General features: G+C 42.4%; 1 protein-coding gene across 1 annotated transcript in view; it reads right to left on the bottom strand.

Moving 5' to 3' along the window:
- Window positions 1-18521, bottom strand: part of LOC115221416 (nucleoporin SEH1) — a 71032-nt gene that overhangs the window by 26133 nt on the left and 26378 nt on the right. Inside the window, exons 5-9 of the mRNA XM_029791598.2 lie at window positions 15674-15804; window positions 14028-14120; window positions 10310-10450; window positions 9278-9353; window positions 2998-3076 (exon numbers count right to left, since the gene is read on the bottom strand). Of these exons, the coding sequence (XP_029647458.2) occupies window positions 2998-3076; window positions 9278-9353; window positions 10310-10450; window positions 14028-14120; window positions 15674-15804 (520 nt within the window). The remainder of the gene's footprint in view (window positions 1-2997; window positions 3077-9277; window positions 9354-10309; window positions 10451-14027; window positions 14121-15673; window positions 15805-18521) is intronic.

Genomic DNA, 18521 nt, shown 5'->3' with positions numbered 1-18521 from the left:
AAAGTCAACCATGGCAGAATTTGAACTCAGAATGTAGTGACGGATGAAATGCCGCTAAGTATTTTGCCTGGCGCGTTAATGGTTCCGCCAGCTTGCCACCTTAATAATAATAATAAATAATAATAATAATAAGGGTTTTAAATTTTTACACAAGGGCAACCATCTTGGGGGAGGAGATGAGTCAATTACATCGACCCCAGTGTTTCACTGGTAATTAATTATCGACCCCCAAAAAGATGAAAGGCAAGTCAACCATGGCAGAATTTGAACTCAGAATGTAGTGACGGATGAAATGCCGCTAAGTATTTTGCCTGGCGCGTTAATGGTTCCGCCAGCTTGCCACCTTAATAATAATAATAATAATAATAATAATAATAAGGGTTTTAAATTTTTACACAAGGGCAACCATCTTGGGGGAGGAGATGAGTCAATTACATCGACCCCAGTGTTTCACTGGTAATTAATTTATCGACCCCCAAAAAGATGAAAGGCAAAGTCAACCATGGCAGAATTTGAACTCAGAATGTAGTGACGGATGAAATGCCGCTAAGTATTTTGCCTGGCGCGTTAATGGTTCCGCCAGCTTGCCACCTTAATAATAATAATAATAATAATAATAATAATAAGGGTTTTAAATTTTTACACAAGGGCAACCATCTTGGGGGAGGAGATGAGTCAATTACATCGACCCCAGTGTTTCACTGGTAATTAATTTATCGACCCCCAAAAAGATGAAAGGCAAAGTCAACCATGGCAGAATTTGAACTCAGAATGTAGCAATGAGTGAAAAACCATTAAGCATTTTGCCTGGCATGCTAACGATTCTGCCAGCTCACTGCCTTAATAATAATAAAAAACTTTAACATACAGGTGTAGGAGTGGCTGTGTGTAAGAAGCTTGCTTCCCAACCACATGGTTTCAGGTTCAGTCCCACTGCATGGCACCTTGGGCAAGTGTCTTCTACTATAGCCTCGGGATGACCAAAGCCTTGTGAGTGGATTTGGTAGATGGAAACTGGAAGAAGCCCATCGTATATATGTATATGTCAGTGTTTGCCCCCACCACTGCTTGACAACAGGTGCTGGTGTGTTTATATACCCATAACTTAGTGGTTCAGCAAAAGAGACTGATTGAAAAGTACCAGGTTTAATAAAATTTTTAAAAAGTCCTGGGGTCGATTCATTTGACTAAAATCTTTCAACGCAATGCCCCAGCATGACCGCAGTCTAATGACTGAAACACATAAGAAAGTAATAAATCAAATAGTAGCAACAAAAATATAGCTTTTACCATTATCTCAAACAGAATCTATTTTATCAACCCAGAAAGCATATAAAGCAAAGCTGACCTTAGTGTAATAATAATAATACTTTCCACTGGCGGCACAAAGTCGTCAAGTACATCAACATCAATGGAAATTGTAGTTGTGATGCCAGCGCTGCCTTGACTGGCGTCCGTGCCGGTGACACGTAAAAAGTACCAACCGATCGTGGCTGTTTGCCAGCCTCCCCTGGCACGTAAAAAGCACCCACTACACTCACAGAGTGATTGGCGTTAGGAAGGGCATCCAGCTGTAGAAACACTGCCAGATCAGACTGGAACCTGGTGCAGCCTCCTGGCTTCCTAGACCCTGGTTGAACCGTCCAACCCATGCTAGCATGGAAAACGGACATTAAACGATAATGATATATATATATATATATATCTTCATTATACACACATACATACACAACAGGCTCCCACACAGTTTCATCATCATCATCATCGTTTAACGTCCATTTTCCATGCTAGCACGGGTTGGACGGTTCGACCGGGGTCTGGGAAGCCAGGAGGTTGCACGAGGCTCCAGTCTGATCTGGCAGTGTTTCTACAGCTGGATGCCCTTCCTAACGCCAACCACTCCACTGCCGAGAGCAATTTTTTAGGAGGCCCGTTGCAGTCTAGTCTGGATTTAACATTCTCTATCTTAGTCGTCCACGTTCATTCTTATCTTCATTGATCCGAACTTAGAGAATGAGATGTGTTCTATATATATATACTCTTTACTCTTTTACTTGTTTCAGTCATTTGACTGTGGCCATGCTGGAGCACCGCCTTTAGTCGAGCAAATTGACCCCAGGACTTATTCTTTTGTAAGCCCAGTACTTATTCTATCGGTCTCTTTTGCCGAACCGCTAAGTGACGGGGACAACCAGCATCGGTTGTCAAGCAATGCTAGGGGGACAAACACAGACACACACACTTATACATATATACGACAGGCTTCTTTCAGTTTCCGTCTACCAAATCCACTCACAAGGCATTAGTTGGCCCGGGGCTATAGCAGAAGACACTTGCCCAAGATGCCACGCAGTGGGACTGAACCCGAACCATGTGGTTGGTTAGCAAGCTACTTACCACACAGCCACTCCTGCGCCTATATATATATATATTAAATTAGAGATAAAACCACTATTAGGCAAATCAAACAGTGAAAAACATAAACCAAAACATAGAAATAAAATTAATAAATATAATATACAAAATATATAAAATATAAAATTCAAAATTTAAATTATTAATTAATTTTACTGTTTGATTTGCCTAATAGTGGTTTTATCTCTAATTTAATATATATATTTATACTGTAAAATTAGATTTAATCCTAAATCTAATTTTTCCCTGTAAGTTTGGATTTACTCCCTAATATTATTATCATATATATATATATATATGTGAGTGGGAGTGTGTGTGTGTGTGTGTGTGTGTGTGTGTGTGTGTATTGTGTGTCTTCGTGTCTATGCTTACCCTCTCCCCACTGTTTGACAATTGGTGTTGGTTTGTTTACGTCAACTTACCAGTTTGGCAAAAAGACACAGATACCAGTGTCCTTTCCAAAAGAAAAAACAGATGCCCTGGAGTCAATTTGTTCAACCCAACGTCTTTGAGGTGGCGCCCAGCATGGCTTCAGTCAATTGATTCAAAAACAAGTAAAAGATTAAACAATAAGATAATTACCTTTCCAAAGTCTAACTTTGCCATCATCACCAGAAGATGCCAAAATAGTTCCAGTAACATTCCATGATAAGCGCCAAACCTAAGGATTAGAAAAAGTGAAGGATGTCCTAATAGTTATTTCTGTATTGCCCACAAGGGGCTAAACATAGAGGGGACAAACAAGGACAGACAAAGGGATTAAGTCGATTACATTGACCCCAGTGCGTAACTGGTACTTATTCAATCGACCCAGAAAGGATGAAAGGCTAAGTCGACCTCGGTGGAATTTGAACTCAGAACGTAGCAGCAGGCGAAATACCACTAAGAATTTCGCCCGGCGTGCTAATGATTCTGCCAGCTCGCCAGGATGTCCTAATAGTAATAAATGAATCAACAGGCAGGCAGTTGCGTTATTAATGCAGAGACACGAGATAGGTTTGATTTTTGCATTCTTTACACATACCTTAGCACGGTGGTTTCCAATCCTTTTATTTAATTGAGTTTTCCCACAGACTCCTTTTAATGTGCCTATCCTTATGTACGTGACGTTTATGTAGTAAAACCCCCCCAAAAAAGCAAAACTCAAGCATGTGACTGAGTTGGAGGCAGATTTACTTCTGCCTTTATAATACGTAGCAGTGGCTGTTTGGTAAGTAGCTTGCTTACGAACCACATGGTTCCGGGTTCAGTCCCACTGCGTGGTACCTTTGGCAAATGTCTTCTATTATATCTTTGGGCCGACCAAAGCTTTGCGAGTGGATTTGGTAGACGAAAGCTGAAAGAAGCCCATGATATCATCATCATAATTTAGCGTCCGCTTTCCATGCTAGCATGGGTTGGACGGTTCAACTGGGGTCTGTGAAGCCAGAAGGCTGCATCAGGCCCAGTCTGATCTGACAGTGTTTCTACGGCTGGATGCCTTCCCTAACGCCAACCACTCCGTGAGTGTAGTGGGTGCTTTTTACGTGCCACCCGCACAGGTGCCAGACGGAGCTGGCAAACGGCCACGAACGGATGGTGCTTTTACGTGCCACCGGCACGGGGGCCAGGCGAGGCTGGCAACGGACACAAACGGAAGGTGCTACGTGCCCCCGGCACGGGGGCCAGGCGAGTATATATATGTTTGTGTGTGTGTTTGTCCCCCGCAACATCGCTTGACAACCGAAGCTGGTGTGTTTACGTCCCCATAACTTAGCAGTTCGGCAAAAGACCCGATAGAATAAGTACTAGGCTTACAAAGAATAAGTCCTGGGGTCGATTTGCTTGACTAAAGGCGTTGCTCCAGCATGGCCGCAGTCAAATGACTGAAACAAGTAAAAGAGTAATCGCCTGGGGCTGACCAAAGTCTTGTGAGTGGATTTGATAGATAGAAACTGAAAGAAGCCCATCGTGTATATATATGTATATCTATGTGTGTGTGTTTATGTCCCTGTGACTTAGTGGTTTGGCTAAAGAGATTGATAGAATAAGCACCAGGCTTAGAAAAGAAAAAGTACTGGGGTTGATTTATTCGACTAAAATTCTTTAATGTGGAGCTCCAGCATGGCCACAATCTAATGACTGAAGCAAGTACAAGAATAAAAGAATGTATGGCGAGCTTGTTTCATTTTCCATCCTCCACACCCATTCATAAAGTATCGATCAGTCTGGGGTTACAGTAGGGAGGCACATGCCCAAACAAACTGTGCAGTGGGACTGAACCGGAGACCAAACGGTCAGAAAACAACCTTCTTAACTACACAGCCATGCGTGTGCCTGCATAATAATTGCCATTTAATCATTTGTGGCAGTTTCATCCAGGTCGTTTTTGTTTATCTGCTAACAGCTTATCTCATACCCTGTAATACATACAACACTATTTCACTCTACTCTTTTACTTGTTTCAGTCATTTTGACTGTGGCCATGCTGGAGCACCGCCTTTAGCCGAGCAAATCGACCCCGGGACTTATTCTTTGTAAGCCCAGTACTTATTCTATCGGTCTCTTTTGCCGAACTGCTAAGTAACGGGGACGTAAACACACCAGCATCGGTTGTCAAGCAATGCTAGGGGGACAAACACAGACACACAAACACACACATGTGTGTATATATATATATATATATATATATATATATATACATACATATATACGACGGGCTTCTTTCAGTTTCCGTCTACCAAATCCACTCACAAGGCTTTGGTCGGCCCGAGGCTATAGTAGAAGACACTTGCCCAAGGTGCCATGCAGTGGGACTGAACCCGGAACCATGCGGTTGGTAAACAAGCTACTTACCACACAGCCACTCCTGCGCTATGTATTTTATCTGATACAAACATGATTTTTAACCTATATTTCCATATCTACTCAGAAATTATTTCTGTACTTTCACCTACGATAATAATAGCTATCTTTTTCATTAAACTTACTTCTCTGATAGAGAATAATGTAGATAGTAATGGTGAATTACTGTTTATTTATTGTCCTTATTGTTAAATTTTTCAACAAGTAAAATAAGATAAAAAAATCTCTACATCATCATCGTTTAATGTCTGTTTTCTGCGCTAGCACGGGTTGGACGGTTCAACCGGGGTCTGGGAAGCCAGGGGCTGCACCAGGCCCCAGTCTGATCTGGCAGAGTTTCTACAGCTGGATGCCCTTCCTAACGCCAACCACTCCGCGAGGGTAGTGGGTGCTTTTTACGTGCCACCTGCACAGGTGCCAGGGGGGTCCGGCATCGACCACGATCAGTTGGAGCTTTTAACGTGCCACCGGCATGGAAGCCAGCCAAGGTGGCGCTGGCAACGGCCACGTTCGGATGGTGCTTTTTATGTGCCACCGGCACAGAAGCCAGTCGGGGTGGCGCTGGCAACGGCCACGTTCGGATGGTGCTTTTTATGTGCGATAGTAACTATACTGAGAAGTAAGGTTTAGTCTTTTCTACTCTAGGCACAAGGCCTGAAATTTTTTGGGGAGGGGGCCAGTTGATAAGATCGACCCCAGTATGCAACTGGTACTTAATTTATCGACCCCAAAAGGATGAAAGGCAAAGTCGACCTCAGAACATAAAAACAGATGAAATACTGCTAAGCATTTCGCCTGGTGTGCTAACGTTTCTTATTTCTTTATTGCCCACAAGGGGCTAAACATAGAGGGGACAAACAAGGACAGACAAAGGGATTAAGTCATTTACATTGACCCCAGTGCGCAACTGGTACTTAATTTATTAATTCCGAAAAGATGAAAGGCAAAGTCGACCTCAGAACATAAAAACAGATGAAATACTGCTAAGCATTTCGCCTGGTGTGCTAACGTTTCTTATTTCTTTATTGCCCACAAGGGGCTAAACATAGAGGGGACAAACAAGGACAGACAAAGGGATTAAGTCATTTACATCGACCCCAGTGCATAACTGGTACTTAATTTATTAATTCCGAAAAGATGAAAGGCAAAGTCGACCTCAGCAGAATTTGAAGTCAGAATGTAAAGACAGACGAAATACCGTTAAGCATTTCACTGGCATACTAATGTTTCTGCCAGTTCGCTGCCTTACTATCAATATTCTTTTCTACTCTAGGCACAAGGCCCGAAATTTTTGGGGAGGGGACCAGTCGATTAGATCAACCCTAGTATGCAACTGGTACTTAATTTATTGACCCCGAAAGGATGAAAGGGAAAAATAGACCTCAGCACGTATAGACAGGCGAAATACTACTGAGCATTTCGCTCAGCATGCTAATGTTTCTGCCAGCTCGCCGCCTCGAAGTAATATATATTGCCACATCAATATGACTGTTCCATTACTGTTGTTTTTAACCCCAGGAGGACACCTCCTCCAGCTGGTTACCAATGCAATCTGTGCAATATATATATTGTCCAACCCATGCTAGCATGGAAAGCGGACGTTAAACGATGATGATGATATATAGGCACAGGAGTGGCTGTGTGGTAAGTAGCTTGCTAACCAACCACATGGTTCCGGGTTCAGTCCCACTGCGTGGCATCTTGGGCAAGTGTCTTCTGCTGTAGCCCAAGGCTGACCAATGCCTTGTGAGTGGATTTGGTAGACGGAAACTGAAAGAAGCCTGTCGTATATATGTATATATATATATATATATATATATATATGTGTGTGTGTGTGTGTGTGTGTGTGTGTGTGGTGTGTGTGTGTGTGTGTGTTTGAGTGTCTGTGTTTGTCCCCATAGCATTGCTTGACAACCGATGCTGGTGTGTTTACGTCCCTGTCACTTAGCGGTTCGGCAAAAGAGACCGATAGAATAAGTACTGGGCTTACAAAAGAATAAGTCCCGGGGTCGAGTTGCTCGATTAAAGGCGGTGCTCCAGCATGGCCGCAGTCAAATGACTGAAACAAGTAAAGGATAAAGGATAAAGGATATATATCAGATGCAGATTCCATTAATCTTCTGTTAAATTTTTCTTTGCTGTTATTTTGCTTAAGCATGGTAAGAGTAATTAATTAGTTGGCATGGTGTAGATAAGTGACTGACATCATTAACCTTTGCCCCCAAATGGGATGCTGGTGCATTGCAGGATTCAAGGCCAGCTATTCTGAGGGGAGGGGTAAGTCGATTACACTGACCCCCCAGTACTTGAGTGGCACAATATTTTACTGACAGATGGGATGCACTGCTGAGTTGACCTTCGTGGAATTTGAACTCAGAATGCAAAGTGTTAAAAGAAATGCTGCTAAGCATTGTATCTAACACTCTTACTATTTTGCCAGCTCAATGCTTTATATTCATCATCATTTAATGTCCATTGTCCATGCTGGCATGGGTTGGATGGTTTGACTGGGCTGGCACGCTGGAAGGCTGCACCAGACTCCAGTCTGATTTGGCATAGTTTTCTAGCGCTGGATGCTCCTCCTAACACCAATCACTCCAAGAGTGTAATGGGTGCTTTTATGTGCCATTTGCACGACACTGGGTCGCATTTATGTGCCATTTGCACGACACTGGGTCCCTTTTATGTGCCATTTGTGTGACACTGGGTCACTTTCATGTGCCATTTGTGTGACACTGGGTCGCTTTCATGTGCCATTTGTGCGACACCGGGTCGCCTTTATGTGCCATTTGCGCGAAACCGGGTTGCTTTTACATGCCATTTGTGTGACACAGGCTTGCTTTTACGTGCCATTTGCACGACACCGGGTTGCTTTTATGTGCCATTTGTGTGACACTGGATCGCTTTCATGTGCCATTTGCGCGACACCGGGTGGCTTTTATGTGCCATTTGTGTGACACTGGGTCGCTTTCATGTGCCATTTGCATGACACCGGGTTGCTTTTACGTGCCATTTGCGCGACACTGGGTCAGTTTTACGTGCCATTTGCGCGACACCGGTTGCTTTTATGTGCCATTTGTATGACACTGGGGTGCTTTTATGTGCCCCCAGCACAGGTGCCAATTTGCATGACACCGGTACCTACCACAACTGCAATTTTGCTCAGCTTGATGAGTCTTCATTTCAAGCACGACATAATGCCAGCATGGCCGGCAAGGCAGTGAGCTGGAAGAATCATTAATGCATCGAACAAAAAAATGGGCAGTGGCATTTCTTCTGGGTCTTCCGCTACATTCTGAGTTCAAATCCTGCTGAGGTCAACTTTGTTTTTCACCCTTTCAGGGTCAATAAAATAAAGTACCGGTCAAGTACTGAGGTCAATGTAATTAACTTATCCCTTCCCACTAAAAGTGCTGGCCTTGTGCCAAAATTTGAAACCATTTATTGTCACCCGTTTACCAGCATTTGTTCTCATTTAAAAAGTCCAATGTGCAGCTGAAGTTTTATGCAAATGCATCTCTCTCTATATAAACGGCAGTTTGTCTGTCTGTGTGTCTGTCAGGTTGTACCCTCACCCTGACCACGGCTTTCAACCGATTCTGATGAAACTTGACACACACATAGCCCAATATCATAATTCAAAACTAACGCAGCGAAAATTTTGAAAAGTTCCCCCAGTTCTGAAAAAAAATCGATAAATTCGACATGGGGTCGAGAATCTAAGCTTTTTATATGCAACACATTTTCTGTCTAGGGGATACAACTCGACCTTTTTATCGCCCAAAGGGACAGCTAGGAACATCGTATACACAGAAGTATTCGAGTAAAGAGAAGATATTGCAACCTACATATGCGCCTTCGTTCCCTAGAGGGAAAGGACTAGATTGGGAATAGTCGTTGCCTACTAGGGGCTCTTACATACCCGGGCAATGCCGGGCTATGCTGCTAGTAATTTACATAAATTACAAAGGTGGAAAATCTTCTACGATGAATTTTAATTAGCAAATTGGTTATTTACCTGATGCTCATGATCGTCAAATTGGCCAATTAGACAAATCTCATAAGTTGTGTTGTAGTCTGAGTGACTTTCGTGCCTGAAAGAGAACAGTTTTTCAGTTAAAACAAGCCATGTTGCCATAGCGATATAAACCAAGTTTCATTATCATCACAACTCTTCTATATTTCTTTTTTACCATCATCATCATCGTTTAACATCCGCTTTCCATGCTGGCATGGGTTGGACGATTTAACTGAAGACTGGCGAACCAAAAGGCTGCACCAGGCTCCAATCTGATCTGGCAGAGTTTCTACAGCTGGATGCCCTTCCTAACGCCAACCACTCAGAGTGTAGTGAGTGCTTTTATGTGCCAGTCAGGTGGTACTGGCAACGGCCACGCTCAAATGGTGCTTTTTATGTGCCACCTGCACAGGAGCTGGTCCAGCGGCACTGGCAACGACCTCACCTGAATGTTTTTTCACATGCCACCAGCACAAGTGCCAGTAAGGCGATGCAGGTAACGATCGTGCTCGAATGGTGATTTTTCCATGCCATTGGCACAGAGGCCAGCCTGTTGCTTTGGCAACGACCACGCTCATATGGTACTCTTAGCGCTCCACTAGCACGGATGCCAGTCATCGAATTTGATTTCGATTTCGATTTTACCTGCCTCAACAGGTCTTCACAAGCAGAGTTTAGTATATTTTATATAATCAGCTGCACTCCCAGACGCCAATCATTCGTATTATATCATCATAAGGTCCACTTTCCTGTGCTTGCAGGGGTCAGAAAGAGTTTACTGAGGCAGATTTCATACGGCCAGATGCTCTTCCTGTTGCCAACCCTTATCTCTTTCTAAGCAAGGTAATATTTCTCCAAGGCTAGACATGCTTTCACAGAATATCAGAAATGAACAACACTGCTTGTATGACAGTGGCACTCATTTACAACTATAACACAATATCAAGACTCACAGACACATACATGCACACACACACACACACATGCGCGTACACACACACACAAAAGAAAGCATATGTAAAAGACAATTACTTGATTGGTGTCATTTGAAATATGTGTAAGTCTTTTGATGCCACAGCCAGTAAATGATAGGATCGCCCGAAATTTGGAGAAAACGCCAAATCATGAACTGAATCGGTTGGTACGCTGAGTGTCTGGAGTTTATTCCAAGACCTGCAAAGAAAATAAATTAATTCAACAGAAGAATATATTCAGACAAAACACACTTCACAACATGTTTCTGTCATATAATTGTTTTCATGATTTAATCAAAACCAAAACTCTCTTTAATCTTTGAATTACTTCGTCAAAAGGCGCAGGAGTGGCTGTGTGGTAAGTAGCTTGCTTACCAACCACATGGTTCCGGGTTCAGTCCCACTGCGTGGCACCTTGGGCAAGTGTCTTCTACTATAGCTTCAGGCTCACCAAAGCCTTGTGAATGGATGTGGTAGACAGAAACTGAAAGAAGCCTGTTGTATATATGTATATATATATATATATATATATATATATGTGTGTGTGTGTGTGTGTATGTATGTTTGTATGTCTGTGCTTGTCCCTTCCTTAACATCTCTTGACAACCGATGCTGGTGTGTTTACGTCTCCGTAACTTAGTGGTTCAGCAAAAAGAGACCGATAGAACAAGTACTAGGCTTACAAAGAATAAGTCCTGGGGGTCGATTTGCTCGATTAAAGGCGGTGCTCCAGCATGGCCGCAGTCAAATGACTGAAACAAGTAAAAGCATAAAAGAATAAGAATTAATGTAATGCTTGATTATTCACATCATCATTGTTTAATGTCCGTCTTCCATGCATGCATGGATAGGACGGTTGACAGGAGCTGACCAGATGGAAGACTACCTCCGTTTTGGCAGGGTTTTTATGGCTGGATGCCCTTCCTAACACCAAGCACTCTGCAGAGAGGACTGAGTACTTGCTATGTGACACACCAGCACTGGCAGGGTCAGCAAAGAATTTTGAGAAGGAAAGAGGGCACTGGAGGAGGAGATCTTTGAGGAAAATGATGAAAGGTTAGAGTGTGACAGAGAAACAGAGACAGATGTCTTGCTATAGTGGAGGCACATGGTTACCTGGAGGGAGAGAGAGAGAGAGAGAGAGAGAGAGAGAGAGAGAGAGAGAGAGGAGTGAGAGAGAGAGAGAGAGAGAGAGAGAGAGAGAGAGAGAGAGAGAGAGAGAGAGGGTAGAGAGAGGCACAAGAAAGTGGACAGAAACAGGTGTGCTGATATAAAGGAGATATATTGCTTTGAATTAATCATGCATTATCTTAAGGCTTGGTGATTTCAACAATGTGATTATTTACATTTGACGGATATTAGTCCACATCTTGTTTGGTGTTAACAACAAACAAGATAAGGACAAATATCCGTCAAATGTAAATAATGTACACAATTCCTCATCTCTTAAATATAGAACTGTAATGTGATTGTTTACTGTTAGAATGATATTGGTTTCAAATTTTGGCACAAGGCCAGCATGTCGATTACATTAACCCAGAAAGGTTGAAAGTCAACCTCAGAGGATACTTTTAGAATGATATTGCAGGGTAGGTGTGAGAGGCCAAATCTGGTCAGTTTGAATATAAAATTGGAAGAATATTTGGGCTGGATATGGTCAGTTTAAATGCTAAGGAGTTAAATCTAGTTTAATTCTTTTATTTGTTTACCTGTTCGGTCATTTGACTGCAGCCACCTCAAAAGGTTTTAGATGAACAGATTGACTCTCAAGACTTATTTTATCAGTCCCTTTTGCCAAACTGCTAAGTTAATGGGATGTAAACACACCAAGACTGGTTGTCAAGCAGTAATGCAGGGAAAAACACAGACACACACATAAATATGTATGACGGGCTTCTTTCAGTTTCTGTCTTCCAAATCCATTCACAAGCCTTTGGTCGGCCTGGGGCTATAGTAGAAGACACTTACCCAAGGTGCCATGCAGTGGGACTGGTCTATGGATCTTTGATTCTACATTACACTAATATTACCTTAATAAACAAACTCAAACACTGTTCATTATAATCAAACTCAGACTGAATTCTTGATTAATTTTAGAATTAATTTTGCAGGTATGTTGTTGTTGCCCTCACCATCCTCATAATCATTTTAATGTCCATTTATCCAAGCTGGGGAGCTGCACCAGGTGCCAGTCTGATTTGGCTTGGTTTATACAGCTGGATGTCCTTCCTAATGCCAACCACTTTATAGAGTGTACTGGGTGCTTTTAATGTGCCACTGGCATGAGCGCTTCAACGTGGGGCTGGCGCAAGTATTTTTCACATAACACTAGCACAGGGCTCTTGCAGGACAACCCTCTTCATCAGGGTGAGTGGCATTAACACTTCCGCAGTGGAAGACAGACTATATATCATTGTGCCACCCAGCCAGCTAGCCAGGGGTCAAGACTTTCCTGTTCTCTCAGTGTTGTGCTGCGTATCTCTCAATATATAAATGGCAAAATGTCTGCCTCTGTGTGTGTGTGCGCGCGTGTCCTTTATACAAATCTACAATTTTTCAGTTAGAGGGCTCGCACTTTCTATGGTCATTCAAAACCGTCCAAGGGTGGTAGTGCACATCTTTACATTTCCCCAGTCACCCCGCAAAGCCATTAAAAAAGTCAATAGAAATGACTTTTTTGTGAATTTTCTATCCAAAACCCAATGAAAATGCCCGAAACTTGATACGCCAATTGAATGCCAGCTAGCTGTATGAGATTGGTCGGAGATTTGGACAGTACTCGCGTGTATGTGTGCACGCACGCAGCTGTATATGCATGTACTAGCACTACGACCCGGGGTTTCAAGGTCATAGTGCTAGTGTACAATAATCCAGGTGCTTGTTTCCAGTCTATTCTTTGATAGCCTCTTGCTCTCTTCTCCAACAAACTTCCTGACAGCACTCTCCCTCTTTGCTTTACCCTTGTTTTCTCTCTCCTTTTTCTTTCGCTCTTCACGTTTCCTTTTAATGAATCACATGAAAGCATTACAGATGGGTAAAGTAACAGCAGGGAAAAAAACTTCGTTAAAAAAAAAAAAACAATGACACACTTCACTCACCACCACCTCTCTCTCCCCAGCTTGCTCATCCATTCCCTGCTTCAACTGATCAAATAGAAGCATTACAGATGGGCAAAGTATCGGAGGACCAAGCAGAATTATTATAAGATGCTAAAGGATTAAAATAATGGCATTACAAACAGTTTTACTGGAGAATTAACTGAACAAATTGACCTCCTGGAATCTGTCCAGAGACGTGCAACCAAACGCATACCCTCCATCAGACACCTACCATATTCTGAGCGCCTTGTTTCCCTGGGCATGGATTCACTGAAGCTCCGGTGTCTGGCGACGGACTTGGTAAACGCCCGCAAAGTTATCAACCACCTCACCAACAACAACAACACTGAACACCTTTTTGATCTCCATGTGTCTAACACACGTGGACATGCCTACAAAGTCAGAAAACAACACAGCTCCCATGACTTTCGGAAACATTTTTTCACGCTCAGAGTTGCTGAAGCATGGAATAAACTGCCTGCGTCAGTTGTTGACTGCCATGACACTGCAACCTTTAAGCCCCTCATGCTTTCCGAAATCTGCCAAAACTACACCTGATTATATATACACTTTAGATGAGTTGTAGTGCACCTGAGCACTGTACACAATTATTATTATTATTATTATTTAATACAACAGAAGTTTTTTTAGAAATGGGGAAAAAGAACCTCAACTAACCTTTGTTGATCATTGTATTGATAGACTGATACTTTTCCTCCAGCAGTAGGGCTGGCATCATCACTGCCAACAGCAATCATTGGTGGACAAAGTCTGAAAGAATCAAATGAAAAAAATTAAGGATATTGTAGGCTTAGGAGTGGCTGTGTGGTAAGTAGTTTGCTTACCAACTAGATGGCGTAGTGGTTAAGAGCACGGGCTACTAACCCCAAGATACTGAGTTCGATTTCAGGCAGTGACCTGAATAATTATTATAATAATAATAATAACATTGAAAAATACCTTAGGAATGAGAACTCAGGTTCGAAATTTCCCCCAAGACACCTGATGAAGGCTGGAGGGTATATCAGCCAAAAATGTTGTGTTAACAACAGACAAGATGACAAATGTCCGCCAAATGTGCAGAGTGGCCAAGCACAGGAGTGGCTGTGTGGTAAGTAGCTTACTTACCAACCACATGGTTGCGGGTTCAGTCCCACTGCGTGGCACCTTGGGCAAGTGTCTTCTACTATAGCCTCGGGCCGACCAAAGCCTTGTGAGTGGATTTGGTAGACGGAAACTGAAAGAAGCCCGTCGTATATATGTATATATATATATGTATATGTGTGTATGTGTTTGTGTGTCTGTGTTTGTCCCCCTAGCATTGCTTGACAACCAATGCTGGTGTGTTTATGTCCCCGTCACTTAGTGGTTCGGCAAAAGAGACCGATAGAATAAGTACTGGGCTTACAAAGAATAAGTCCCGGGGTTGAGTTGCTCGATTAAAGGCGGTGCTCCAGCATGGCCGCAGTCAAATGACTGAAACAAGTAAAAGAGTAAATGTAAATAATGTAAATACATAATTCTTCATCTCTTAAATATAAAACTGTATCAACAAGATCTTGCTTGCTAACCTACCCTGCGGAAACATATATAGAATAAATTTGCTTCTTGCAAGATGTTACATGACTGACTAAAGATAACTAATCAACAAACTTAATTAACCCTTTAAGTATTGAGATCACTTTGTCAAATGTATTGTTTATTTATTTATATTGTTTTGAATTTGTCATAGATTAGGGATTTGGATGTTGTGTTAACCAGCGTTGCCTTACTGGCAACAAGCCCTGTGCTAGTAGGGTATTAAGAGCACCATCCGAGCGTGATCGTTGCCAGAGCGGCTATCTGGCCTCCGTGCCGGTGGCATGTAAAAGACACCATTCGAGCGTGATCGTTACCAGCATTGCCTTACTGGCACCTGTGCCGGTGGCATGTGTAAAAGATTCGAGTGAGGTCGTTACCAGTACCACATGACTGGCCCCGTGCCAGTGGCAAGTTAAAGCACCCACTACACTCTCGGAGTGGTTGGCGTTAGGAAAGGCATCCAGCTATAGGAAAAATTCAAATTGGACCATGTTAACACCAAAAGTTATTTACATCGAAAAGGTGCTTTTTTCTATGAAAATTCCTATTTTTTACTGCTGTGTCACCCTTTTTCCGTGTATTTCAACATGAAAAATGTTCACTTAAAGAGAATAACAAGCTACATAATGCAAAATTTTTACTTTTCAAAAATTCCAATTCTAAACGGTTGAAACAAACCCGAGCAATGCCGGGGGATACTGTTAGTTAATTGATAATTATATGGAAAACGGTTACAAACATACCTGGAAGGGTTCCACGATAGACAACTGCAGCTGAGTTTACAATTAATTTCATAATCCAAAGACCAATGACTGAGGTTCATCACATCTGGAGCTTGATATATTCGTACCATTCCATCAGAAGTACATGTGGCCTGGGTTTAATAAACAAGATAGACTTAGAAACCATTTTACCTCCCTGCTTTTATTTTTTTTTTTTACCACATTTCTGTGCCGGTAGCACATAAAAAGCACCATCCGAACGTGGCTGATGCCAGCGCCGCCCCGACTGGCTTCTGTGCCAGTGGCACATAAAAAGCACCATCCGAATGTGGCCGATGCCAGCGCCGCCTTGGCTGGCTTCCGTGCCGGTGGCACGTTAAAAGCTCCAACCGATCGTGGCCGATGCCGGACCCCCCTGGCACCTGTGCAGGTAGCACGTAAAAAGCACCCACGGAGTGGTTGGCGTTAGGAAGGGCATCCAGAGGTAGAAAAACTCTGCCAGATCAGACTGGAGCCTGGTGCAGCCCCTGGCTTCCCAGACCCCGGTCAAACCGTCCAACCCGTGCTAGCGCGGAAAACGGACGTTAAACGATGATGATGATGTTGCTTTTGTTTCAGTTAGTTTTGAAAATAATGAAGAATTCACAAAACCAAATTAGTCATTCATAATCAAGTGTTTGGAATGTAAATAAATCAACATGAAATTTTGATGAGGCAGTTTAAATTTAGATCATTTTTAAACAAGGAATTTGTATTATCCAACCTGGACTGGTCACAGGCAGGTTGGTATCAAAAGGATTAACCCTTTCATTATTGTATTTATTTTGAGGTGCTCTGTGTTCCTTTCAGTTACTTTAAATATGACAAAGAATTTAGTCAAATAACTTAGTTATCATTAAGCTAGTGTTATTAACCATCTTACAAAGTCAGAAAACAGCACAGCTCCCATGACTTCAGGAAACATTTTTTCACGCAGAGAGTTGCTGAAGCGTGGAACAAACTGCCGGCATCAGTTGTTAGTTGTCGGAGCACTGCATCCTTCAAAAATTCCATGCTTTCTGAGATTTGCCAACACTACACCTGATTTTCTCCCCTCCATACACACACAAGCATGTATCTGAGTCATACATTGTTCGCTTTCCAGACACTTTTACATTACTGCATGTACTTTATATGCACTTTCTGACAAGTTGTGGTGCACATGAGCACTGTATACAATAATTTCATTATTATATTATTTAAATTGTGACTAAGGTTTGGTGGAAGATTTTAATTCAAAACTTATGAAAACAAGATATTTGTACTCAGAGCTAGAGCCGGTTTCAGCCAGGTTGGTAACGAAAGGGTCAAACACTGGCAAATACAATTTTTAAAGTCTTAGCTCCAATGAGATCTCAGCACTACCCATTAAAAGCATTTATAGGAAAAACAGTTTGCATGGCTTAGGAGTGGATGTGTGGTAAGTAGCTTGCTTACGAATCACATGGTTCTGGGTTCAGTCCCACTTTAGTATATTCTCATACTTTAATATATTCTCAATACACTCAACTGGTAAAATGAACTTTATCTTCATCTCTTTTATGTGTTTCAGTCATTTGACTGTGGCCATGCTGGGGCACCGCCCGTAGTCGAGCAAATCGCCTCCGGAACTTATTCTTTGTAAGCCTAGAACTTATTCTATCAGTCTCTTTTTGCTGAACTGCTAAGTTACAGGGACATAAACACACCAGCATTGGTTGTGAAGCGATGTTGGAGGGACAAACACAGACATACACACACACATATATTATATATGTACGACGGGCTTCTTTAAGTTTCCATTTACCAAATCCACTCACAAGGCTTTGGTCGGCCTGAGGCTATAGTAGAAGACACTTGCCAAAGGTGCCACGCTGTGGGACTGAACCCGGAACAATGTGGTTGGTAAGCAAGCTACTTACCACACTGCCACTCCTGCGTCTATCACATCTTTACACATTTTTTTCATCTATGTCACCAGCCTTTCGTCATATAATGTTCAAACATTTGTATAGCAGGCATCACAGTTAATTAGACATTTCAACTGACTGACTGGTGCCACATAAAAAGCACCCAGTACACTCTGTAAAGTGGTTGGCACGAGGAAGGACATCTAGCCATAGAAACCACGCCAAAGCAGAGCAGAGATTGGTACAGTCTTCTGTCTCGCCAGTTCCAATCAAAGAATCCTATCCATGCCACCTTGATAAAGGGTCACAAGCTAATCTGGGGTTCATAGTTTTACAAACTGCACAACAGCCTCACTAGTGCTGGTAGCATGTAAAAAGCACCCAGTACACACTGTAAAGTGGTTGGCATTAGGAAGGGCATCCAACCATAGAAACAAATCCAAAACAAAGAGGGGAGTATGATGCAGTTGTTGGTCCCACCGGATCCAGTTAAATCATCCAATTCATGTCAGCACAGAACACAGATGTTAAATGATGATGATGATGTTGATGGTGATGATGATGTTGCTGATGATGTTGATGATGGTGATGATGTTGATGATGTTGATGATGGTGATGATGTTGATGATGTTGTTGATGATGGTGATGATGTTGATGATGTTGATGATGGTGATGATGTTGTTGTTGATGGTGATGATGTTGTTGTTGATGATGATGATGTTGATGATGTTGATGATGATGATGATGTTGATGGTGATGATGTTGTTGATGATGGTGATGGTGATGTTGATGTTGATGATGTTGATGATGATGATGGTGATGATGATGTTGATGATGGTGTTGTTGATGTTGATGATAATGATGATGTTGATGGTGATGATGATGTGTTGGTGATGATGTTGGTGATGATGTTGATGATGGAGTTGTTGATGATGGTGATG

The sequence above is a fragment of the Octopus sinensis genome, linkage group LG18, assembly GCF_006345805.1.
Source record: "Octopus sinensis linkage group LG18, ASM634580v1, whole genome shotgun sequence".
In the NCBI taxonomy this organism is placed as follows: Eukaryota; Metazoa; Mollusca; class Cephalopoda; order Octopoda; family Octopodidae; genus Octopus; species Octopus sinensis.
This window is presented reverse-complemented; position numbering and strand designations above follow the sequence as displayed.